The sequence below is a fragment of the Hyperolius riggenbachi genome, chromosome 9 (assembly GCF_040937935.1).
Source record: "Hyperolius riggenbachi isolate aHypRig1 chromosome 9, aHypRig1.pri, whole genome shotgun sequence".
NCBI lineage: Eukaryota > Metazoa > Chordata > Amphibia > Anura > Hyperoliidae > Hyperolius > Hyperolius riggenbachi.
The window spans coordinates 113,697,446-113,723,431 of record NC_090654.1 but is presented as its reverse complement, the minus strand read 5'-3'; the positions used below and the strand labels follow the sequence as shown (position 1 = coordinate 113,723,431).

Here is a 25,986-nt window from a genome sequence, read left to right as displayed (position 1 = left end):
GTATTTTTTTTTAGGGCCCGTTTCCACTTGTGCTGGCGTCCATCTGCGAGACAGACATTGGTACTTGTGCTGATGTGATTATGCATCCAAATAACTTTAGTCATGCCATACAATGCTATGAGGATTCAGATGCGTCATCTGAAAAAAGTCTGCAGGCACTACCCTTTTCCCCCTCAGGAGAATTAGGAAGCAGGCTATTGATTTCAATAGACTATAAATTTCCCATCCGAATTCATATGCGGGGAAATGCTGCAAATCACCCTGAGCAGAAACGAGCCCTTCGAGTTTTCTTTAAGATAACAGGTAAGCAACACTACACTGAATGGAGAATTGGTGAGTGGGAATTTCCTTCTCTAAACTAACCTGCTAACCATACATGCTTATCCAACAGATTTTTTTGAGACAACATGGAGGCCTTGTGTCCATGTTTGGATATATCCCCTTTCCATTCCTATTATTATTTTTTTTTTTTTTTTTACAGAGATCGTCAGTTGAGATAGGCAGAACTATTATTATTATTAATAGTATCTCACCTGTCCCTGTTCCAATGATTATCACAATACTCCCTTGTCTACACTAGTCAGACTCCTCTGTGGCATGTAGTGGGCTTTAGCTCTAATGACATCTGGATCTGGTATATACAAGCTAGAGGAGGTCTGGCTGCAATGCCATACACAGGAGAGCCAAAACTGTCACTGGAACCACGGAGAGGTGAGATACAACTTTCCTTAAAATCACTTCTGTCTGCTGATGTCTACATTGGGGAAAAGGGTACAGACGGACTTCACGGACATCTTCCCTGATTAATCTTTGAGCCCTTTTTTCCACGGACTGTTGATAGGCAGTGAAATGCCTCTCAAACTCTCACAACTGCTCATTGCTGCCTAGTAACTGCTTGTTGCTGCCTGGTAACTGCACACTCATGGGCGTCCGCAGAAAATTTTCCAGGGGGGGGCAAAAAGTGGGGAGTTAAAAATTTGGGCTGGTGTTGTGTGGCGCGCGTAGCGCGCCAAAAAATGGAGCTACGTCATGCGGCGCGCGTAGCGCGCCGCGCCGAAAAATGGGTGTGGTCATGAACCAGAATGTGGGTGTGGTCGTGGGTGGAGACAAGTTTACATGAACTAAGCAATGGTGGGACATTAGATTAGGACAATGGTGGCGAACCTTTTGGAGGTCGAGTGTCCAAACTGCAAAGTCACTTTACTATCACAAAGTGCCAACAGCAATTTAAACTAAATACAAACGTTTTAACTCATACATGAACATTATGGAAAATTAAGTTGAAAATAAACTGTGAAGATAAACAATTTCATCCATCGTACTCCTGAAAAAAATTATTCATTTTTTTTAGAACCTCCCAGTTTCATTTTCTGTTTTAAAAAGCAGAAAAAGTAGGTTTAATGCTATTGTCTCATATGATGATGATTCAGCTTTTTCCATAGTCTCGCAGTTAGCAATCATGTGACCCCCAACAAGACAAATTCAGCAATCATGAGGCCCCCCCCATCAAGACAAATTCAGCAATCATGAGGCCCCCAACATGACCAACTCAGCAATCATGAGGCCCCCAACAAGACAAATTCAGCAATCATGAGGCCCCCAACAAGACAAATTCAGCAATCATGAGGCCCCCAACAAGACAAATTCAGCAATCTTGAGGCCCCCAACAAATCATGAGGCCCCCAACAAGACAAAGTCAGTAACCATGAGGCCCGCAACAAGACAAATTCAGCAGTCATGAGGCACATAAATAGACAGCTTTTCACATAAATAGGCAGAATGCCCCCTTAATATGTAGACACCTCTCACCTGGCAGCAGTTCCCCAAAATACACTCAATCTGACAGCAGTGGTTCCCCAAAAATAGGTAGCCCCAGGTCTATAGGTGTCCCCAGAATAGGTGGCCAGCGGTATAGATGTCCCCAGAACTGGTAGCCAGGGGTAGAGATGTCCCCAGAACAGGTAGCCAGGGGTATATGTGCCCAGTATATGTAGGCACGGGTATATGTCCCAGTATATGTAGGCAGGGGGTATATGTCCCAGTATATGTAGGCAGGGGTATATGTCCCAGACAGTATATGTAGGCAGGGGTATATGTAGGCAGGGGTATATGTCCCAGACAGTATATGTAGGCAGGGGTATATGTCCCAGACAGTATATGTAGGCAGGGGTATATGTCCCAGACAGTATATGTAGGCAGGGGTATATGTCCCAGACAGTATATGTAGGCAGGGGTATATGTCCCAGACAGTATATGTAGGCAGGGGTATATGTCCCAGTATATGTAGGCAGGGGTATATGTCCCAGACAGTATATGTAGGCAGGGGTATATGTCCCAGACAGTATATGTAGGCAGGGGTATATGTAGGCAGGGGTATATGTCCCAGTATATGTAGGCAGGGGTATATGTCCCAGACAGTATATGTAGGCAGGGGTATATGTCCCAGACAGTATATGTAGGCAGGGGTATATGTCCCAGACAGTATATGTAGGCAGGGGTATATGTCCCAGACAGTATATGTAGGCAGGGGTATATGTCCCAGACAGTATATGTAGGCAGGGGTATATGTCCCGGTATATGTAGCCAGGGGGATATGTCCCCAGAAAAAGTGGCCATGTGTGCAGGAGGAGGGGAGCAGCGGAGAGAAGAGGGAGAGCTATGGGCACTCACCTTAGGGGGCTCTCCCTCCCTCTCTCGCTCTCCCCTCCGGAGTCCGGAATGAAGTGTGCAGCGGCTGGCAGCGGTGGGCGGAACTTACCTCCTCTCGTCGCACGCGCCGGATGGATTAGCCGCTACTCTGGCCTGATCCAGACCAGAGTGCGGCACCAGAACTTCCGGCGCAGGAGCGAGAGGAGGTAAGTTCCGCCCACCGCTGCCAGCCGCTGCACACTTCATTCCGGAGGGGACAGCGAGGGAGAGAGAGACCCCTAAGGTGAGGGAAGGGGGGGGAGACGTCCGCCCTTCCCCACTGTGCCCATAGCGCTCTCTCTCTTCTCTGCGTGTTCCCCTCCTGCTGGCTGCACGGGCACGCGGCCAGGGGGGGGCAGCGGGCGGCCAGGCTCGGGCAGATGCCCGGTTTTGCCATATGTGCGGACGCCCATGTGCACACTGCTGCCTGGTAACTGCACACTGCTGCCTGGTAACTGCACACTGCTGCCTGGTAACTGCTTACTTAGCACACAGTTCAACAGTCTGTGGAAAAGAGGCCTTAAAGATTCCCCTTAGGAAATGAGCACAGGTGCGTGTGTTGTGCTGATTGCAGCTACAGACTTATATTTGCATTCTCCTGCCAAAACCGATCACCAAGAGAAAATAGATATACTGTAGTGTCAGCAGGAAGTAGCTAATGATCGTTGTCCTTGAAGCATTCACCTATTGGTTTGGATATTGGATATTGTCCCCCTCATGTTGACAAAGGGAGTGTAGAGTGGTACTGGAAGCAAAAAGATTTGTTCCAGGTTTATAAATAGCTCCAGCTTTTGTCAAACAGCAATAAAAAGGTAAAAACAGGAGAGCCAGCAATACTATCCACCTCCCCGTCTACTATTAATAGGAAAAGCTTGCAAAAAGAATAGAATCAGGATTCCTTGTTAACACTACAAAACACAAGGCTCACAGGAAAAAATACAGCTTTTTTATGTGTACTTTTAGGGCTCAGACACACTATAAGCGCTTTTCTGAGCGCTTTTTGGCCATCAGAGCTTTCTAAGAGCTTTTTAAAAACATTCCCAATGACTTACATTAAAATCGGGTTAAACTCGCGATCACGGTAAAATAGGGCAATTTTACCACTATTGCAATTTTACCACGATTTTAATGTAAGTCAATGGGAACATTTTTTTAAAAAGCTCTCAAATTGCTCTGATGGCCAAAAAGCGCTCAGAAAAGCGCTTACAGAGTGTCAACAAAAATACAGCATTAAGGGAATTTCTGATTCGTAGAGAGTCACATCACAGTAGCAGGACTGAAATCATAGGATTCATAGTATAAAAATAAATGTCCTTGTGACTGGCAAAATGCATGTGATTGTGAAATCAGATTGAAACGCGATTAGTGGGAAAGAGGCCTAAGTGAAGAGATAATGGTTCGGCAGATGATCTTATTTACAAAAGTGGTGATCAACTTACATGATCACTATTTTATCAGGCATGGAAACTTTTTACACTCACCACTATTGCTGGTAATTCTTGTTTGGGAATTCCCAAACTGATGTTTGGATATCACACAAAGTCGATATAAAAGGACAGAAGCAAGTACTATTTAAGTAAAAGCCAAGTCAATTAAAAACATAACATCCTAGCATACAACAAAGCCATGGTTGTGACAGTGTTTAAAGTAGGAGTAAAGAAAGAAAGGTGGCATAATAGAGTATTAGAATTACTGCACACCGGGAAGAGCTAGGAGGATAAATAGAGAAACTCCCAGATCACTTATATGCATGGAAAATACTAATTCCTGCACATTATGGCTCACCTTATCAGACAGCTCATTCTCCACATCCTTCTTGATTCTCCTGAGCATAAAAGGCTTTAAGATCATATGTAACCTAGATAGCTGGTCTATAGAATAAAACAAAAAGAAAAATTGTTAGGCAGCTGGTAACTACTTCTCTGGGACTCTTTCAGAAGCAGAGCAATGCCAAAATGTTGAGCATATTAGTAAAAGTTAACTGAAGGTCAGTTTCACACAGTAAACTGGCGGTATCAGTGCAATGTGATCGGAGTTGATTTAAGCATGAAATTTACTGGAAATCATAGCCCTGCCACCTCCGCCTGATGAACCCCCTATGTATGTCTTTTCCCCTCCCTTGGCCTGTGGCATCATCCATGGAGCCTCCTCTAGTGTCTCCTCTGCGTGGCCATGATCACCTGTACTCTGCCAACCTGTCTTGTGTATGTTATTGTCAGTACATGAAACAGGGCCGTGGGGTACAGGTACCACCAGCAGCAAGAAGGTGCTAGATGAGTACAGGACTTGTGCCGGTGGACAGGTGAGCTACTTTCACACTCACCACCTTCCCAGGGAAACACATTATGTTTGGGGAAGACCCACGGAGGGTCTGTCAGGTCTGTTGCTCCTTGGAATATCAAACTATGCTATTGCCATGCACCTAACCAAGCCCTTGTTTCATTTAGATAAATCGGACAGCCATATAGCAGAATCAATCTCTGCTAGATTCAATCATTATGAGCTAATCGGCTGGATATCGATGTTGCATGTTGAGTAATGAATAGCCACCTATACATTTCATTAGATAATTTGCAAAGACCTTTTGGTGGGATATTTGAACAGTTACACTTCCTCTTTAAAGCGGACCCAAACTAAACATTTTTTTAAATTCAAAATATTTAGTTGCACCACTCTGACACATACAAAGATAAATAAACACTCCTTCAAGCCTATGAGCATTTCAGTGCATGCTTTTCACCCTTCTCTTTTCATAACTAGGGTTATACAGGTGGCAGCCATTAGCAATTCCTCCTTTGCCGGACACCTCCTACTCCACCAGTCTGCCAGATTCTGTCCCGGCAATATGAAAGGTAGGGAGGGGTTCCTCCAATAAATGTAAAATATTTTATATTTGTCATCATGCAGCTGAAAAAAGGCTATTTATTATTATAATTTAGAAATTACATTTTATTTCTGAAATCTTGTATTTTTAATTTGGGTCCACTTTAAGTAGAGTGTCTCTTAAAAAAAATAAATTGTGAGATCTGTGAAAATGGAATAAAAGCAGAGCATGGTCACAAGTTACATGATCATAGAAAAAAACATTGCTTTCATTTTTATATTCTACTTTCCTAACAAACAAGTATTACATTAAATGTATGCAGATCCTACAAAGTGACAATGATATGGTCAGGGCACACCCAGGGCCGGATTTAGGCCATGGCCTAGGGCACCACAGGAGCAAGTGCACCAAAGCAGCAGGCTAAACTGGTGCAGCATTTACAAGTTTGCAAATTTTGCGATGCAGGGAGATCAGGCGAGTGACTGACCGTGGTACTCTGCTGCTAGCTGCCTGTGCAGCGGCCGCCCTGCTCTCTATGCACATTCGCACTGTGGCTGGCAGCTATGGACTTGGGCAGCATTGGAGACAGAAAGGAAGATGAAGCTTCTGCACTGGAGACGAGTGGAGAAATGAGTGACACAGATGGCTGCTGCAGTGTGAAGGCGAGCTGGCTACTTATACTGAAAGAGGGGGGGGGGGGGGATTAATGGAGTCATCTGGCTACCTATACTGGAGGGAAAGGGGGAGCAGTCATCTGGCTACCTATCAGGCTACCTATACTGGAGGGAAGGGGGAGCAGTCATCTGGCTACCTATACTGGGGGGTCATCAGGCTACCTACACTGGAGGGAAGGGGGAGGGGTCATCTCGCTACCCATACCGATGAGGGTCGGCTGGTGACAGTGGCCTTGGGCGGTAAAGAGTACAAATCCGGCCCTGGGCACACCTATTTGCATTTGGGTTGGGGAGATGATATCTTTCATTCTCATCAAAACTGAGCAAAGGTTTCAGCCGGTTTATCATTCAAAAATGTAATCAATGCTGAAAGCACTCATGCAAATGTAACAAGCAGCTGTCTGTAATTTTCAGCTTAGATCAGGGGTGCCCATTGGGTGGACTGTGATCTACTGGTAGATCACAAAGGACTTCTTGGTAGATCCTACACCGCCTGCCTGAGTGACGTATGTGTCATACTGTCTCTTTGACTTGGATGAGGTTAGTTAAAAAGTTGCCATATTCATTTCCTTTTAAGCAATACCAGTTGCCGGGTTGTCCTGCTGTTCTTTCTGGCCACATGCCTGAGGGGATAAAGGGAACCTTTTTTTGTGGCTTTCTGTGGGTGCTGGCAGACTTTGAAATACTTACCGAGTGATGTCTGGCAGTCTCCCTCTTATCTCCCCACGGGCTCCTAGCGGCTTCCGTCAACTGTGTACAGAAGCTGGAGTGTCACATGACCTGATGCGGGTCAGCTGACACTCCAGCTTCCATGCACTGGCGAAACCGGAAAAAGCCGCTCCAAACCCGCAGGGAGATAGAGGGAGACTGGCAGGCATCGCTGGAGCCTTGGTAGGTAATTCAGGGAGGAGTATGGCACTATTTCGACTGGTTGTCAAGCAACCGGCAAGTACATGTATGCAGCATCAGGCGATCCCCGCCGGTGCCGGATAACGGGGACTTTGCAGTATATGGATAAAAGGATTAGAGGCAGAGGATTAGCAGAACAGCCATGCAATGTGCATTGCTTAAAAGGAAAAGTGTTAGCCTCCTTATGTCTTTCCCCTCGGGTTCCCTTTAAGAACCCAAGTTTCATTAGTAACCCGTACCGCTATCTGACCACACACAGGCAGGAAAATAAGCGGGAGGTGGTGCTTCTGCAGTCATGGTCATATATAATAATAGCTGTAATGTTGGAAGACACGCTTCCAGCTTACTGTGCTAAATTATTTGGGCAAGTAAAAAGTGATAGCATCTAGTGAAGAGCCTCTAGGCCAGCCTTTCTAAACCAGGGTACCTGGAACCCCGGGGTTCCTTGACTACTCTGCAGGGTTTTCTTGGCATTTTCCCCATCATGGGGGGGGGGGGGGGGAGGGAGTATAATAGAGCACATTATAATAGGGGGTACTGCAAAAAGAAGCACTAAATTGGGGGTCAGAGTAATAATGAGCACATTAATAAAAAGCTCTAGGATAAGGAGACAGTATAATGAGTGGCAGTGTAATAGGAGGTAGTGAAATAAACAGCCTCATTTACTTTTAACCACTTGCCGACCGCACACTCATAACGTGCGTCGGCAAAGTGGCAGCTGCAGGACCAGCGACGCAGTACTGCGTCGCCAGCTGCAGCCTAATTAATCAGGAAGCAGCCGCTCGTACGAGCGGCTGCTTCCTGTCAAATCACGGCGGGGGGCTCCGTGAATAGCCTGCGGGCCGCCGATGGCGGCTCGCAGGCTAGATGTAAACACAAGCGGAAATAATCCGCTTTGTTTACATTTGTACGGCGCTGCTGCGCAGCAGCGCCGTAAGGCAGATCGGCGATCCCCGGCCAATCAGCGGCCGGGGATCGCCGCCATGTGACAGGAGACAGCCTGTCACTGGCTGCACAGGACGGATAGCGTCCTGTGCAGCCCGGCTTACCAAAGGGGGCCAGGTAGGAGAGGGAGGGGGAGCATTTCGCCGCGGAGGGGGGCTTTGAGGTGCCCCCCCCCGCCAGCCACTCGCAGGCAGCAGAGATCAGACCCCCCCAGCACATCATCCCCATAGGGGGGAAAAAAGGGGGGCAATCTGATCTCCCTGCCTGCACCCTGATCTGTGCTGGGGGCTGCAGAGCCCACCCAGCACAGATCAATCAAACTAGCGCTGGTCCTTAAGGGGGGGTAAAGGGTGGGTCCTCAAGTGGTTAAAGACCATGCCACCTGCAAAATAAATGCAGGGGTTCCTCGAGATCAAAACATTGTTTGCAGGGGTTCCGCCAGGGTAGAAAGGTTTAGAAAGGCTGCACTAGGCTATAAAAGCCAGAACTGCCAGTTGGGACCTTATAGGTAAAAGGTCCTGTTTGTGTGGCATAACACATGTATATAACTACAGTTAAAGGGGAACTGAAGAGAGAGGTATACGGAGGCTGCCATATTTATTTCCTTTTAATCAATACCAGTTGCCTGACAGCCCTGCTGGTCTATTTCTCTGCAGTAGTATCTGAATAACACCAGAAACAAGCATGCAGCTAGTCTTGTCAGATCTGACTTTAAAGTCTGAAACACCTGATCTGCTGCATGCTTGTTCAGGGCTATGGCTAATAGTATTTGAGGCAGAGCATCAGCAGGGCTGCCAGGCAACTGGTATTGCTTAAAAGGAAATAAACATGACAGCCTCCATATACCTCTCTCTTCAGTTCCCCTTTAAAGCAAACATACTGGTAAGGCTGTTGCCTTTAATGTGGGATTTGAGCCTTTGACCAGGGTTCGAATCCTGGCTCAAGACAGTACATAAAACAGTAAAGAGTCTTCGTGCAAGGCTCCCTAATGATCCTGGTTGTACATGGGGTAGCCCCAAGTGGCTACAGCCTTGAAGCGCTTTAAGTCTGCCAGGAGAAAAGTGTGATGTAAATGCTCTGTATCTTGTCTAAAGGCAGAGTCTGTTGTCAGAGGCAATGGCTTTCTGTGAACTTATGAGGATCACATGAGAGAGACACAAACAGAAATGACATATTTCATTACCCACAGCTCTTTCTACTCTGCTGCTTTCCCACGTGTGTCATGGCTGGTGCAAATAGCTACACTGCCATTATTATGTGGAGAGAAGGACAGTTCAGGCATGAGCCGGTTATGGGCATGTAAAGAGAAACAGAAGTTCTTGTGCACTTACTTTCATCAATGGCAGACCTGTTCTCAGCATGGCTTTCTATGTCCTTGGAGAACCACTCATTGAATTCATCATGAGAGTCAAACAGTGTGGGCATGATAAAGTGCAGCAGTGCCCATAGCTGGAAACAACATTATATATTCATTTTCAATATTTTTTTATTGGAATTTCCCAAAAAAATTTAACAATATGCCAAGACATATTAAAACAATATAAAAATAAACTTACTTTTTACATTACAGCAGTCCAATGAGAAATATACTGTTGATTTTTCAAATATACATTCAGTTTCAGTTATATATAAACAGTGTATAATAACTTTCCCTTATAAATCAATGGCTAGTATCTCTTAAGATGATTGCTGAGTTTAGTATACTTGTTGCTATTTAGTTCTTAAAAGGTTAAATATGTGCATCTCTACACTTTAATAGTCATTCAGTACCTTTACGCAAGAATACGCATAACAATACGCGTGAGTGCAACCCAATGAGGTTTTACGCATAATAACGCGTAAACGCGTAAAAAACGCGTCAAACGCCACTTAAACGCGCGAAAATGTGCAAAAATCGCTAAACGCGTAGAAAACGCCTAGTAAACGCGCAAAAAACAATAGCGCGTAAATATGCAAATAGTGCAAATTTCAAGAAAAAATGTTTAAATCAATTTTAAACCATAAATTTTTAAAGAAAGGATTGTTTATTTATCTTTGTAGGCCTAATAGCACCTATCTTTCCAAAATAACCTAAATGTCATTTTTGTTATTTTAAACAGTGATCCTGTTAGTTACATTCTAACGAATTCCTAAAATGTATTGTTAATTAAGGTTTAGTAGGAGCAGTACCTCTGGAGAATGGGGGCCTTAAATCCTCCCTACAGAGACTCCAGAGGACGCATCCTCTTTAAGTATTATTCCTATATACTTGCCGTCCCCACAGGATCACTGCTATCTCACTTAGCTGTTAAACTACATCGAGTTGGGCTACATAGAGTACATGTAGATATTTTGGTATACGTCTTGCTTTCCCAATTCCAATTAATTATTCAGATATTAATGTTATGACTTAACTAATATAATTAAACTAATTCTAAACTAAACAACATTATATATTAGAGCGCTTACACATAATGTCACTTCATTTCACTACACAGCTTTACAGATGAATGATATCCTCTGTCCCCATATGAAAGGTTAAATAAAGAATTAGTCAGGAGATGGTAGCATAAATCATAATATATTAACCCAGTAAAAAAATATGCAAAGGGATAAAGGTGCACCATGTTGCAAGAAGTAGTGTGACAAGGTGTACATTTTAAAACGTCACACGCTAATTTGGGCGCAGACGTAATAAAAAAAAAATGGTTAAAGAGACACTGAAGCGAAAAAAAAAAAATGATATAATGAATTGGTTGTGTACTATGAATAAATACTAGAAGATTAGCAGCAAAGAAAATATTCTCATACTTTTATTTTCAGGTATATAGTGTTTTTTCTAACATTGCATCTTCTATAATATGTGCAGATTACACAACACTCAGCATTCAAAATGAGTCTTTCAGAGCAGTCTGTGAAGTAATGAACTCTCCTCTGGCAGAGGAAAAGTAAACAGTTCAATTACAGTTGAGATAATAAAAGTCAGATAACAGCCCTCTCCACGACTAAAGGTGGCCATACACTGGTAGATTTGCCATCAGATTCGACCAACAGATAGATCCCTCTCTGATTGAATCTGATCAGAGAGGGATCGTATGGCTACCTTTACAGCAAACAGATTGTGAACCGATTTCAGACTGAAACCGTTCACAATCTGTTGTAGTGGTGCTGCTGCTGCCCCCGCCCTTCCGCATACATTACCTGCTCCGCCGGCGCGACTCCAGTCCCCCGGTCACCGCTGCTCTGTCTGCGTTCTGGTCTCCAGGTCCGGCATGCCTCACTTCTTCTAGCCCGGCAGGAAGTTTAAACAGTAGAGGGCGCTCTACTGTTTAAACTTCCTGCCGGGCTAGAAGAAGTGAGGCATGCCGGACCTGGAGACCAGAGCGCAGACAGAGCAGCGGTGACCGGGAGACTGGAGTCGCGCCGGCGGAGCAGGTAATGTATGCGGCTCTATTGCGTCGGTCGTCGGGCACTCGAACGCCGCTAGCGATGCGCTCTTTACCCGCGGGCGATCGACGGTTATTTTCCGCACAGCGCGATCGACGGGATCGGACGAAATGGATCGAAATTTGGCGTGTAGCATGAACGATTGGCAGCAGATTCGATCCCAGTGATCGAATCTGCTGTCGAAACGGGCGCAAATCGGGCCAGTGTATGGCCAGCTTAACTTAGTCGGAGAGCTTAATAGCTTTTTTGCATAGAGATAACAACTGGAGTTTCTCAACTCTTCCTGTACTGGAAACAATTAGACTGATGTATCGGATCTTAATGTTTTATTTCTTAGCTGTACTACACATACAAATAATATCATCATTTTTTTTCGCTTCAGTGTCTCTTTAAGGGTGCATTTTATAGCGGTAGTACAATATCTGTAAATTTACAGATATTCTACAGCCTAATTGATGTAGTGATATATCAGCAATATTTGCCGATATTTCACTATGAACTAACCTAACTCCCTACTCTCACACAGAATCCTCCCCTGGGGGGCATCTAATAACCCTCCCCTGGTGGGCAACTAATAATCCCCCCCTTTCCCGGGCAAATAATAACCCTCCCTACCCCTTTCCCGGGCATCTAATAACCCTGTCCTGGTGGGCATCTAATAACCCTCCCCTGGTGGGCATCTAATAACCCTCCCCTGGTGGGCAACTAATATCCCTCCTCTGGTGGACAAATAATAACCCTCCCTACCCCTTTCCCGGGCATCTAATAACCCTCCCCTGGTGGGCAACTAATAACCCTCTCTACCCCTTTCCCCGGCAACTAATACCCCCCCCCCCCTGGTGGGCAACCAATAACTCTCCCTTGGTGGGCAACTAATAACACTCCCTCCTTGAGCAATTAATACCGCCCCACCTAACCCCCCCGGTGACAAAAATGGTCGCCTACTATGGAAACTGCGACTACTATTTAGTGCTTGCCCATTTTTGGTGGTGCTGCAATTAGCTGCTCTGGTGCCAAGACCCCTACCCCAGTGTCCCCAGGGGTACACATCAGGTAATCCATTAATGGGTCAGCACCACTGGGAAGAGTAAATATAGCGCTTTATTGCTTGCAAAAGGTTGGCAGTAGTAAGACCGTCATTTCAGGTCAGAGACCCTTTCTCAAACTGCATTAGTTTGCTAATGTACTTTGAGAAAGGGTCTCTGACCCGAAAACAGTGATCTGTCAATGCTGCCAACCTTTTAAAAAAAAGAGCTATATATACTTTTCACAGTGGTGCCGACCCATTTATTAATTGCCCAATAATAACATAGACAAGTCAGGATCAAATGGAGGTTTCCATTTTTCTATGAAAACTTAAATAACTTAATGGCCTCCTAGATTTGAGAAGATTGCACCATCAAATACAGCCGATATACAAGTAAGAAATGTACATCAGGTAATTTTCAACTTTCTGCATTATTTGTGCTTGTTAAAGAGGAACTCCAGTGAAAATAATGTAGTAAAAAAAGTGCTTCATTTTTTACCATAATTATGTATAAATTATTAACTCAGTGTTTGCTCATTGTAAAATCTTTCCTCTCCCCGATTTACATTCTGACATTTATTACATGGTGACATTTTTACTGTGGGCAGGTTATGTAGCTGCTCCTAGCTGTTTTGGCTGTTAGAGACAGCTGTAAACAGCTAATTCCTGTCTGTGAACATTGTTACATTGTGGCAGTTTGCCCAGAGTACCGCGGTACTCAGAGCTTCTTGTGGGAGGGGTTTCAGCACAAAATCAGTCATACAGCGCCCCCTGATGGTCTGTTTGTGAAAATCATTATATTTCCCATGTAAAAGGGGGTATCAGCTACTAATTGGGATAAAGTTCAATTCTAGGTTGGAGTTTCTCTTTAATATGCTTACAATTTCTATAGATACAATGAGGCACATTGAAATCAAACACTGCTACCCTGTGTCGGCTGGAAGTCAATTGAAAATACTTTCAGGCAGCCACATTGGATTGCATTATTATCAGTGGCGTAGCAATAGGGGGTGCAGAGGTAGCAAGAACATCAGGGCCCTTGGGCTAGAGGGGCCCCAAAGGGACCACCCTCTATCACAGTATTAGCACTCTATTGGTCCTGTGCTTGTCATAATAACTTCTATACATGCTTTAAATAGTAGTAATCCTTAACACACTGTTCCCCATCCCCTTCTTGCACCTCTGACTCTGTGGTTGTCCTTGGCAGGGTTTGGTGTGCCATATTAATTGTTATATGTAGAGTGCTTGGGGGGCCCCATGTAATACTTGCACCGGGGCCCATAGCTCCTTAGCTACGCCACTGATTATTATGATCGAATCTGCCAGAGATGGATGTCGCAAATCACGTAATGGGCAACTAAAGAGTGGTAAGGATATTCTTGCTCTCTCACTGGTCAGCTGGGTCACATGACATTTCTATCATCATGTGACTCACTCCAGCCAATGGGGAGGTGGTAGCCACAGGAGGAATGATGCTGCACATCACAATGTTGTTGTTCCCCTGCAAAAATACATTGTGGAGATCTATGCTCACTTAGCAATAGCAAAAACAATGTCAACATCAGTCAATGTAAACAAGGAGGAGAAGTACAAAAGGCTGTTTATATAAACATGGTGTGGGACACTAATCAATCATATCTGGTGCAAATACAGAGAGGGAAGTTTCACGGAGAACTTGTTTGTACAGAATGCTTTTTCTGAGGAACTGGGACGGTATCCATCACATGATGCAGTAAATGTGCCTCAGACAAACTGCTCCTACTCTGCAGTTCCTTCATTGTGAAAGAATTGAGAGCTTCTTCTTGAGCGCAGCCCCACTCACATAGCATTCAGATGCCTCCACTACGTCCTATGTATATGCCTCTCTATGTTTATACTATTGTAACGTTATTTGCTGTACCCTCACCGACCTTGTATATGCCAAAAATAATTCAGTTGTACTTGGCAAAATAAATATTTCTGATTCTGTTGTACAGCAGTTCATATGGAAAGCAGCCAGGACAAAATGTATAATACTGCACTGCCATCTAGTGGTCATTCAGGTTTATCGAAAGAATAAAACTGAATGAACAGATCTGTGTTCTACAACAGTGTTCTTACACAGGGAATACACCATGGGCTTTTTTTGGCAGATAGATGGTTCGATAGATAATTTCTTACAAGTTGGATCTGATTTTCATTCATTTTTCTGATCAATTTCTCATAGAAGTGAATAGAAATCGATCAGAAAAACGATTCCAATCGGAAAATCGATCCGACAGCAAATCTGCTGAAAAATCTCATTGTGTATTCCCAGCATTAGACATGTGTTTCTCAAGGGTGCTTGCCAAATATCCTGTATTGCCAAGAACACAGGGCAACACTTTCAGATGCAGCCCACAGTGAGCTCCTGTGCAAATCTTACTTGGCCCCTCAACTATCATAAAAGCATTATTTAAAAAAAAAAAAGGAATGGCACAGGTTTGCTATTGTACTGGTTGGGTTAGCATCATATTATAGCCACTACACCGAACAAGCGGTAAACCAACCATCCGTCCGGCAGAGATAGCTGCATTCAACTGGCACTAGTCTCTGCTACTTCAGCCAGCAGCTGGGGCTGATTAGGCTTGAGGGGTCTTCCCTCCTTGCCTGGTGCCAATCCACTAAGTGTGGGGAGGAGGGTGGCGAAGCTAATAATTATCTAAAGACGTAATGTTAAGATTCTTTGCAAACCTAGCAATCAAACCTCCTTTTGTACTTTATTTGCTGAATGGTGTTGGTGAAAGATAACAACTTGGCACTTATAAAAGTAAGACTTAGAAATGTTATATTTTCTGCTACAAAAAAGGACTTTATTCTTTGATCCTCAGAAGGGTTTTTTGCACATGCATATTTTCCCCTCACTGCAGTAAGAGTGTATGTGAGGACCTGAGTGTTGATGTACAATGAGATAACTAATTAATAATATTGTTGTCACTGATCTGACACTTTGTGGTTGGGGTGTAGCTGCATAATCAGAAGAGCAGCTGACATTTAATTTTAGTGTCTCCGGTGCCAGACTGAATTTTTATAAAATTTGCGGAAGAAGCTGACAACTTCCTTCTGACCACGGAGAAGGGGTGCCGCAGCTGAACACTGGCTGGTGTGTTAAGGTGGAATCCAGCAAAACACTTGATACTATGGCAGCTATGGAAACGTTACTTGAATCTGCCAGGAATCAATCCTTGTGAGGCAATCAATACATTGTAAATCGATTTTTGAAAAGTGTATCAATTGAAACCATATTTGAGCATACAGATTAAACTGCAAGGGATTTGGTGGCTACATAGCTTTTGGCATCAAGTGATAGAACAGTAACAGGGGCAACAGTGTGATCAGGTCTCAAACAGATTTCTACTAAAATCTGATTAAGGTTGGCCGATTGTTAATAACTCACTTGCTAGATCAGGTTAATAATGATGTTACAAGGATAACATTAGAAGAAGTAGCGGTAAACATTATGTCATCATTCCTCTCACATTAGTTTACAAGTGGGTTTTAGTATTGTTCTTACTTAGAATATTACTTTGGAGAGGGTTGTAGATAGGGCAGTGGCGTGGCAATAGGGGGTGCAGAAGCTATGACTGCTTCGGCCCGTGGACCAGAGGGGCCCTCCCTCAACTGTAGTATTAGCTCTCTATTGGTCCTGTGCTGGTAATAATCATTTCTGTAGATACTTTGAATAGTAGAAATCATTAACTAACTTTTCCCCATCCCCTTCTTGCACCTCTGACACTGTAGTTGCCATGGGCAGGTTTTGGTGCACCGTATCGCTACGCCACTGAAATAGGGAATAATAAACAGGAATGGCCCAGAGTTTTCCTTCAATTAACCTGATCCAGCACATCAACCAGTGCCACTCATTCAGCTTACCTCAGCCATTGTGTTTTGAATGGGTGTGCCAGTTAACAAAAGTCGGTTGCGACACTGGAACTGGAGCAGGATCTTCCATCGAACACTAAAAACATACAGAAACACATTGGATGTTACTATTAGGAAAAGAGTCATCCTTTAATTCCACTTCATAATAAACTGAATCAACTCTGACATATGAGACAGTAAAGGAGGGCGTAAAAATGTACAATATGAAAGCAAAATGATCTTCTGAATATATATAATTTTACTCTCTAATCATATACCTCAAAGCAAACCTGCGAATATGTGAGGCACCAAGCTCACGGTGACCAGATTACAGATACTCCTAGAATATTTGCCTGTGGAAGCAGGTGTGTTCTGTGTGTCACAAGTGGAGTTTTCGTCTAAATAAAGCTGTTTTTTAAATACACCTTTTGTGTCTTCTACTTGGAGGTAAGTCCACCACTAACTCCCTTTTAAACTGTTTTTAGTGTATTTTAACCGCTTCTGGACAAAGATAATTGAAATCTACACACCGTTTGGGACCTGTTATTTCTGTCAAGCCAATCACATTGGCTCACAGTGATCACAGGGTCAGGAGCCAATAAAATCTGCTCCTTACCGGCTCATGGAGCTCTACAGTCATAGCGACGGCAGAGCAAGTGAGCTTCAGCAACAAGAGAGCAGTACAAATGGAAAGAGCGACGGGTCCATGCGGTGTGACCGGTAGGCCACGTTTTTTTTGTACCGGGGGTCTCTGGTCCTTAAAGAAAACCTGAACTGAAAATTAAAAGTCAAAATAAGCATACACAGGCCATACTTACCTTCCATGTAGTCTACTCCTCAGTGTCTTTCTCCTGTCCCGCGTCCTGTTTATTCACTGTGATCAAGGGAATTTTCCGTCCTCCATTTTGAAAATGGCCATTACCCATAACAGCTTTCTGGTCAGCACACAGTTAAACTGTAACATCGCCCACTTGACCCATAGGGAAACATGGACATTACCTGGTACATCAGTTTTCCCCTCAGCTATAACTGGCAGCAACTGATATTTTACTGACAGCAACTGATATATTTCAGATCTGACAAAATGTTGTCAGAACTGGAAGGGATTATTGTCAGAAGAAAATGGTGAGCTTCTGAGAGGAACTGATGGCATGGTAACTATGAAGTTACCTCATGTGTTTATTTTAAATATTTTTACTCAGTACAGGTTCTCTTTAAAGGGCCAGAGATTGCTGGTACTGAAGTGGTTAAACTTGTTGGTGCCACCTACTACTACACTGACTATTGTCCATACGTGGTGGAAGGGTGCTACCCCTTGTTTCCAGACACTACAGAGCTCAATTCCTAAGGGCCCGTTTCCACTTGTGTGGCGGGAATCGCAGCGGCAAAAAAAAAAATAAAAAAAAAAAAAAAATCGGATGCGGATGCGAATTTCGCATGCGGTTGTATGCGAATTTTCATGCGAATTCGCATGGATGACTATGTATGCGAATTTAACCATGGCAGTGCCTCTGCTTTTCCATTGTTTCTATGCAAAATCGTATGCGAATTTGCATGAAAATCCGCATACTAAAACCGCATGCAAATTTCCTAATAAATACATTGTAAGCGAATGGCATAGAGGTAAGCGAATTCGGATGGCTCTGCTGTGCAGATTTTTTCTGTGGAAACAGTCCCATCCACTTGTATTGCCCATGCGAATTTGCATGAGGGAAGCGCATGCAAATTCACGATAGTGGAAACGGGCCTTTAATCCCTTAGTGGGGTGGGGTTTGTTCTCACCTCCCTGTACAGTGGTTACCTTTGCAGAAATAATTTTCGTGAGTATCATTCTATTTTTACTTAAGACAACTTGAAATTGGAACATACTAAACTATATTGTGCTCCCGGTTTCCCTTTTTGGGTTTCTTCAAACCTACTGAGAGTAATTAGGCAATAGAATTCCTGATTCAGGGCAGAGTCTCACTCCATAAAAATTTGGACAAACATTCCTGCTAAGAATTTAAGTTATGGGGCTTTCACACACTGTTTTTGGCTTCACTACCTTAAAGAGAAACTCCGACCAAGAATTGAACTTTATCCCAATCAGTAGCTGATACCCACTTTTACATGAAAAATATAATGATTTTCACAAACAGACCATCAGGGGGCGCTGTATGACTGATTTTGTGCTGAAACCCCTCCCACAAGAGGCTCTGGTACCATACGGTACTCTGGGCAAACTGCCACAATGTAACAATGACACACACAGGAAATGGCTGTTTATAGCTGTCTGTTAAAGCCAGAACAGCTACATAATCTGCCCACAGTAACAATGTCACCATGTAATACATGTCAGAATGTGAATCTAGGAGAGGAAAGATTTTACAATGAGCAAACTCTGACTAAATCATGTATACATAATTATTGTAAAAATTAAGCAACTTTTTATATTAAATTATTTTCACTGGAGTTCCTCTTTAAGTGATTGGCAGTTATAGATGGTCTATGAGATGCAAATAAGTTGATGCAGATTTCATGCAACTTGTAAATGAACCAATGAAATGCATCCCCTTGTCACATAGGGGTAAGGGCAGGCCAGAAGTGTAGTCACATGGGGACAGGACTATTCTACCCGGTGGAACTCCTGGACCAGGAGAAGAAGCCACAGAAAAAAAAAAAAAAAAAAAAAGGATTTTAACATGGAAAAATGCATTTTTTCCTGTTTAAGTAGAGATTTAACTGCAAATGTCATGATCACTTGCCATGACCCAAGTAACCTACACTGCATGTATGTATTTTCTATCTGTCATCCATGTTCACCTTTACATCTGCTCCCAAAATGTTTTCTACATATTTCCACAGGTCCACACACTGCATCACAACCAACAAAGGAACACGAAAACTCGGTACCTGGAACTACTCTTCAGGGCCTGGGCCTCATCTAGCACCATGTATTGCCATTTCACCCGTTGGAAGTACTTTACATCCTGTACCACCAGCTGGTAGCTGGTGATCACCACGTGGAAAGGAGCTTCTTGCGTATAAAGTGTTTTCTGTGTCATCAAAAGAAAAATGGCAGATGCTGAGAACATTAGGGAAACGAGGCAGTAACTGTTGCTTTCACAGAACTTATAAAACACACACGACAGCAGCACAATAGTCAACATGAAAATAAAATATAGATGGTTTCATGGTATGGCCTTTAAAACCTCAAGGCAGGATAAAACACAGCCAGACAATTACATTACAGCTGCAAGGTATGAAACAGGAAGAACTGAATGTTGGGTATGGTCAATGAGATGCAAATAATTGCAAGTTGAAGCAGGATTATGTAAATTGTGTTTGCAAAATGTATGCATCTTCAAATGGACCAATCTAACCCTGCCAAGGATGGATGCAATTGGTCCTTTTTAACACTGCACAAATTTGCCCAATTTTGCATCAACCTGGAATTATTTGCATCTCATTGACCATCCCTATTCCCAAACATAAGGCGATCATCATGTGTCAAAAAGCTGACACTTAAAGGGGAACTGAAGAGAGCGCTATATGGAGGCTGTCATGTTTATTTCCTTTTAATCAATACCAGTTGCCTGGCAGCCCTGCTGGTCTATTTCTTTGCAGTAGTATCTGAATAACACCAGAAACAAGCATGCAGCTAGTCTTGTCAGATCTGACTTTAAAGTCTAAGCCACTGAAACACCTGATCTGCTGAATGCTTGTTCAGGGGCTATGGTTAATACTATTAGAGGCAGAGGATCAGCAGGGCTGCCAGGCAACTGGTATTGCTTAAAAGGAAATAAACATGACAGCCTCCATATACCTCACTCTTCAGTTCCCCTTTAAGGGCCAAATGCAGCACCATTTTCCTGGATTGAGCATCAGGGACCTATAGGCTACATTAACAAAGTGACACCAGGTGGGAGACATGAAGAATAGGTATCCAATTGGTACAATCAAGTCTTGAGTAACAAGGATGTATGTGAGTGTGAAAGGTTATTGGATGATATCAGACCTGGAGAGGAATATGTTCTGATAAAAACACTGGTCACATCAAACAAAAAGTTCTGAGCAGTAAATACAATTACAATTCACAGATTGATAAATACTGTACACTGATGGCCTTAAGGGTTTAATGGTTGTCACTCACCTGACCCCAAAATTTCCTGATGACTTTTCTTTCATGAGGGTTGCCCCAGTAGGGCAGTACCTAGACAACAACAATAATCATCACTAAATACACTAGGTGTAGAATGAAAACTGCATAATTGAAAGTGCATTATTGTATTCAAAAATGTCAGCTGATTTCAACACAACTTCACTTAAAGTGAACCAGATGCATTTTTTCAAAATAAAAAAAATGACTTAAGTAGGAGGTAAGTATCCAGAGGCTTCCCACTTTCTCCTCAAGATCATCTCCGCTGCCCAGAACTCTTCACAGTAGCACAGATCTGCTCATGGATGAGCGGCTTTGGCTAAGTGCGCCGCAGGTGTGGTCATACTCACTCAGGCACAGTACAGCCACGCTCATAGATAGCGGGAAGTGCGGCCACGAGAACATATCCTACAAGCTCTTGTCAGATATGTTCAGAGAGTCCATGTGCAGCAACGCTGAGGGCAAGAAGGATACAGGAAGCATCTGGTCTATCCAGAGGCTGCCCTCTACCTAGGTAAGAAACTTTTTTTTATAAATCGTATCGGATTCACTTCAAAGTGGGGCAGATGGGACACAGAGGCATGTTCTCTGCCTCATGACAAGCCTCTGTGTCCCCCCCCCCACCGCCACACTATAGCCCCCCGAGATTAGCGACAATATTTGTTGCTATCTTGAAGTTAAACATTGAGGAGAGGGATTCCTTGTTCAAAACGGAGCCATTGGGCAGCTCTCTCTCTCTCAAGCTGCGCCTCCTGCCTCTCTCCCATCTTCTTGCGCGCTGGTGAGAGAATGAATCTCTCTTTCCAGCGTCGTGACCCGGGGTAGTGGGTCATTGTGGCCCACAGGAGCAGCGAGGAGCAGCATTTTTTAAGGCTACTTCATCCACTCAGCCCCCGGGATGACGTAGCCTACATTTTTTTTTTTTATGAGCCCACTTCGGGCTCTCTTTAAGGGGCTGATCTACTATACAATCTTGATTACACAATCTTGTCTGGTTTTGTGTGAGGAACAATAAAAGAAAAGAAAGAAGAAAGAGATACAAAGCCAATAAGGCCACTTGTCACACCCAGCCAAATAGTTATACTATTAGAGCTAAATCCAAGCTTTCCATACCTTCAACATTTTAGTGCATCTCTTAGGATACTCATAAGCTTTTTATTAACCTCCCTGACAGTATTCCCGATCAGGGCTCGGGGTAAAAAAAAATATGCTGTGTTAATCCCAAGCCTGGGTCGGAGCAACTGACGGGCAGGTTACTGCAGAGCAGGCGCAGCGGAGCGCTTTTCATACTTACGTCCCCAATTCCCCGGGATCCGGACAGTCTTCTCCATGTCCTCCAAGGCTCTTGATCCCTGAGGTGAGATCATCGTTGTTCCATGACAGACGATGATCTCATCATAGAGATAGAGCACCACCCTGAGGACAGGAGGAAGAAATGCAGTGCTGGATCCCAGGGAGGGGAGTTCTGAGCAGGAGCTGCAGAAATTCTTTTAGGGGTATGAGGTGTTTTTTTTTGTATTTTAGGGTGTAAAAGCACAAACGAAAAAACTGTACCGCTTTTAGACCCTCAAATACAGATTGCGTCGTACAGCCAAGGAAGTTAAGAAGATGAGAATTAATGCTGGAATTTACTTCTGCTACCCATACTTGGGGCTTCTACAAGTTACAATAATTTTGGCCCCCAGAAAAGGTAGATGGCTTTTTTTTTACTTTGCAGTTGTGTAAAGCAGGGCTACTTGTGTGGTTTTCAGGAAGGTGGGTAAGCAGTAGTAAAGGTCGTGTCTAGGAGGACTCATAGAGAAGCATGTGATCAGCTTGGTCAGGTGACAGATATGCAAGTCTCTGATTTGCTAGTCATGATCATGTGCTAAAGCAGCAAATCAGAGCTTCGCAAATCTATCAGCACATAAACAGAAGAAAATGGAGAGCCAATTTATCAATATGATCACTACCACAATAAAATGGTTCACTTTGGTACCTTAAACCTGGGTACAAATCTTGAAAATTCTTGGTGCCAGTTGTTTAATGTTGAAGCAGGTGAAATGATTAGAAATGGTCCCCAGATGTTCTCTCTCTAAATAAAAGAATATAAATAACATTTGGATAAGTCAAACAGATGATCTGTATTCATATGCATTAGGCCTGCACGATATAGCGTTTTAAAATCCATATTGTGATTTGCATGAAGATGGTTTCCTAATCGTCAAAGTGGCGATTTTTTCATGAGTACAATTTTATGCGTGCGGGATTTTTACCTGTACTATTTTAAGCGTTCCATGTGTAAAATTATATTGGCCGCGCAGTACGTTTTCTCCTTCCGGCCGGAAGGAGTTCGAGCGGTAGTAAGTAGTATAATGGGGCCAGCATGCGGCTTGTGGAGGAGAATGATCTGCACATGAGGTACTCCTATTCTGCACTTACACCCTGTCTCCCCTGGTCACACAGCGTACTATACATTTGCTCACTGCCCAGGACTAGAGATGGCTGGATTTTTCCGATTTTCGGTTCGCGAACCTTAAACTCGAACTTCCGAAAAAGTTTGCAAACCTGCGAACTTTGCGAACCGCAATAGACTTCAATGGGCAGGCGAACTTGAAAAACTACAAACACTGTTTCTGGCTACAAAAGTGATGGAAAAGATGTTTCAAGGGGTCCAACACCTGGAGGGGGGCATGGCAGAGTGGGATACATGCCAAAAGTCCCGGGGAAAATTACGGATTTGATGCACACCAGGGTTATAATTCCTAAAAGGCAGAAGTCACATTGCATTGCTAAATTGGAGGCCTAAAGTGCTTGAAAACATCTTGCGTGTGTATACATGGATCAGCAGTTAGTGTAAGTAGTGTACTGCTTCACACTGACAGACCAAAGTCACTGTGTAACGCACCGCAAACAGCTGTTTGTGTAGCGATGGCCGTGCTGGACTGGTGTGCTCGATGGCGAGAGTTCAGGCGATGGCGGTTTTCAAGCCCATAAGGTCGGGCTGAGGTAGCGCACTGACAGAACAACAGTGACTGTCCAGCTGATTGAATTTGGTCTGTCCACAATGAAGCAACGACCTTATAATCTTGGGTGTGCCCCCCCCCCCCCACCCAACACACTTATATCTTTGGTAGCTGCCACTGCTAGCAGCAGCGGCCATAAAAATTCAGGAATCCACCTGGAGTCCTGGACCCTGTTGGTGGCCGCGGAGGAGGCAGTCAAGCGGCCTGCAGGCAGAGATGCTGTGTGGGGACTGACTTAGTCTTGGGGCAGGCAGTCACACGGCGTGCAGGCAGAAATGCTGTGTGTGGGGACTGACTTAGTCTTCGGGCAGGTAGTAGCCCTTCGGGATCCATGCCTCATTCATTTTGATAAAGGTGAGGTACTGAACACTTTTTTGACCTGACTGCTGGTGGTACAATACAATGTGCAGTTACACAGGTGCAGTGAAAAGGTATGCACTGACTGCTGCTATAATACAATTGTGCAGTCACACAGGTGCAGGGAAAAGGTATGCAGTGACTGCTGCTATAATACAATTGTGCAGTCACACAGGTGCAGGGAAAAGGTATGCAGTGACTGCTGCTATAATACAATTGTGCAGTCACACAGGTGCAGGGAAAAGATATGCAGTGACTGCTGCTATAACACAATTGTGCAGTCACACAGGTGCAGGGAAAAGGTATGCAGTGACTGCTGCTATAATACAATTGTGCAGTCACACAGGTGCAGGGAAAAGGTATGCATTGATTGGGTGTGGTATTGTATAATACAAAGTGCAGTCACACAGAGGCAGTGAAAGGTATGAGCTGAATGTGCTGGGCCTGGCACAGTACAGCAATTAGCAAGGGCCAGCTGCGACAGACAGGGCTGTATATGCAGTGTCAGTGGCGCACACACACACCAAAAAAAAAAAAAAAAAAAAAAAAAAAAAAAAAAAAACACATCAGAAAAACATTAGCTCTCAAAAGATCTGTTTTGGGGTGCTTTTCATCAACAAATATCAGCAAGGAGCAAGCTAAAAGACCTAACTATCGCTTTCCCTATCTCTTCCTTCTCTCACTAAAGGGGGCCATACACTCAGCCGATGTTCGGACGATCGATCTCAATCGCAAATCGATTGACCAATCGATTGATTTGCGGCCAATTTCGATTGATTTCAATCGATCTGACATGTTGGAAAATTTAGGCTTAACTCTTGAGATGGCTTATCATTTGGAATTGGACCTAATGGAAATCTGATGGCAGCACAATGCCATCAGATCGATTTTCAATAGATTTCATACTGAAATCTACTGGAAATCTGTTCCTAGTAAAAAATGTTCCTAAACACATTAGATAGATCAGAAAATCTACTGATGATCTATCTGCTGCTAATCTAACGGGTGTATGGCTACCTTAATACAGCAGCACACAGAGTAAGAACATGGCCGATGCTGCTGCCTTATATAAGGGGAGAGGGGGCTCCAGCAGGGAGTGCAGCCTGATTGGCTGCCATGTGTCTGCTGACTGTGATGTAGAGGGTCAAAGTTTAGCCCAATGATGTAGTATAGGGGGCGAGTCGAACTCGCAACGGTTCGTGGTTCACCGCAAACTCGAACCAGCTAAGTTTGCGCTAACAAGTTCTCCGGCAAACCGTTCGGGCCATCTCTACCCAGGACCTGTTATCTCTCCACTATCCTGTTGAGCAAACAACTTGGATCACTGCCACTGCCCAGGATCTGCTGCGGTACTCCGCTTCGCATTTATGAATAGCTGCTATTTGTTCTGATTAATTCACAATGCAGTAAAATTTATAAACATGACAGAAAATGATCTCATACTATCAATTTGATAGTATTGGTCATTTTCTGTCAATGCATGTTTATAAATGTTACTGTACATTGTGAATTTAATGCTAAAGCTTGATTTGAAGAAAATCGTGAAAAAAAGTCGCAATTCAATTGTTTACTAAAATCGTGCAGGCCTAATATGCATCTAGTACATGACTGCAAAATTACACATACAAGTGAGGGATTTAATTTAAAGGACCACTAAAAAAAGAAAATACATGAAAACACACAAGTAAAAAGTACACTTCTCCCAGAGTAAAATGTGCTATAAATCACTTTTCTCCTATGTTGCTGTCACGTACAGAATGTAGTAGAAATCTGGCAGTGCTGACAGGTTTTGGACTAGTCCATGTCCTCAGAGTTTTCTTTATTTTCAAGAGCACTTAGTGAATGGCAGTTATTCAACTGCTAGAAGAGTGTGCAAACAGATGGGTGGGCGTCCTGCACCTTTATATAGATCCTTTCCAGGGAGGGATTTTGTAAAGAAAAAATTAAATACTGAAAATACTCCATGAAAGGATGGACTAGTCAAAAACCTGTCAGTTCCATCAGATTTCTACTAACTACTGTAAATTACAGCAACATATAAGAAAAGTAATTTATAGCTCATTTTACTGTAGAAGAAACATGCTTATTATGTGTATGTGTTTACATGTATTTTA

General features: G+C 43.6%; 1 protein-coding gene and 1 long non-coding RNA gene across 2 annotated transcripts in view; one reads left to right on the top strand and one right to left on the bottom strand.

Moving 5' to 3' along the window:
• INO80 (INO80 complex ATPase subunit) overlaps positions 1 to 25,986 on the bottom strand; it is a 155,504-nt gene that overhangs the window by 57,586 nt on the left and 71,932 nt on the right. Inside the window, exons 14-19 of the mRNA XM_068253371.1 lie at positions 22,489 to 22,584; positions 20,505 to 20,564; positions 19,265 to 19,407; positions 16,385 to 16,469; positions 9,372 to 9,489; positions 4,474 to 4,559 (exon numbers count right to left, since the gene is read on the bottom strand). Coding sequence (XP_068109472.1) covers positions 4,474 to 4,559; positions 9,372 to 9,489; positions 16,385 to 16,469; positions 19,265 to 19,407; positions 20,505 to 20,564; positions 22,489 to 22,584 — 588 coding nt within the window. The remainder of the gene's footprint in view (positions 1 to 4,473; positions 4,560 to 9,371; positions 9,490 to 16,384; positions 16,470 to 19,264; positions 19,408 to 20,504; positions 20,565 to 22,488; positions 22,585 to 25,986) is intronic.
• LOC137532633 (uncharacterized) lies at positions 3,182 to 19,404 on the top strand. Its single transcript, XR_011023965.1, has 3 exons — positions 3,182 to 3,238; positions 5,449 to 5,540; positions 19,217 to 19,404. It is a non-coding gene; the product is annotated as an uncharacterized lncRNA (long non-coding RNA).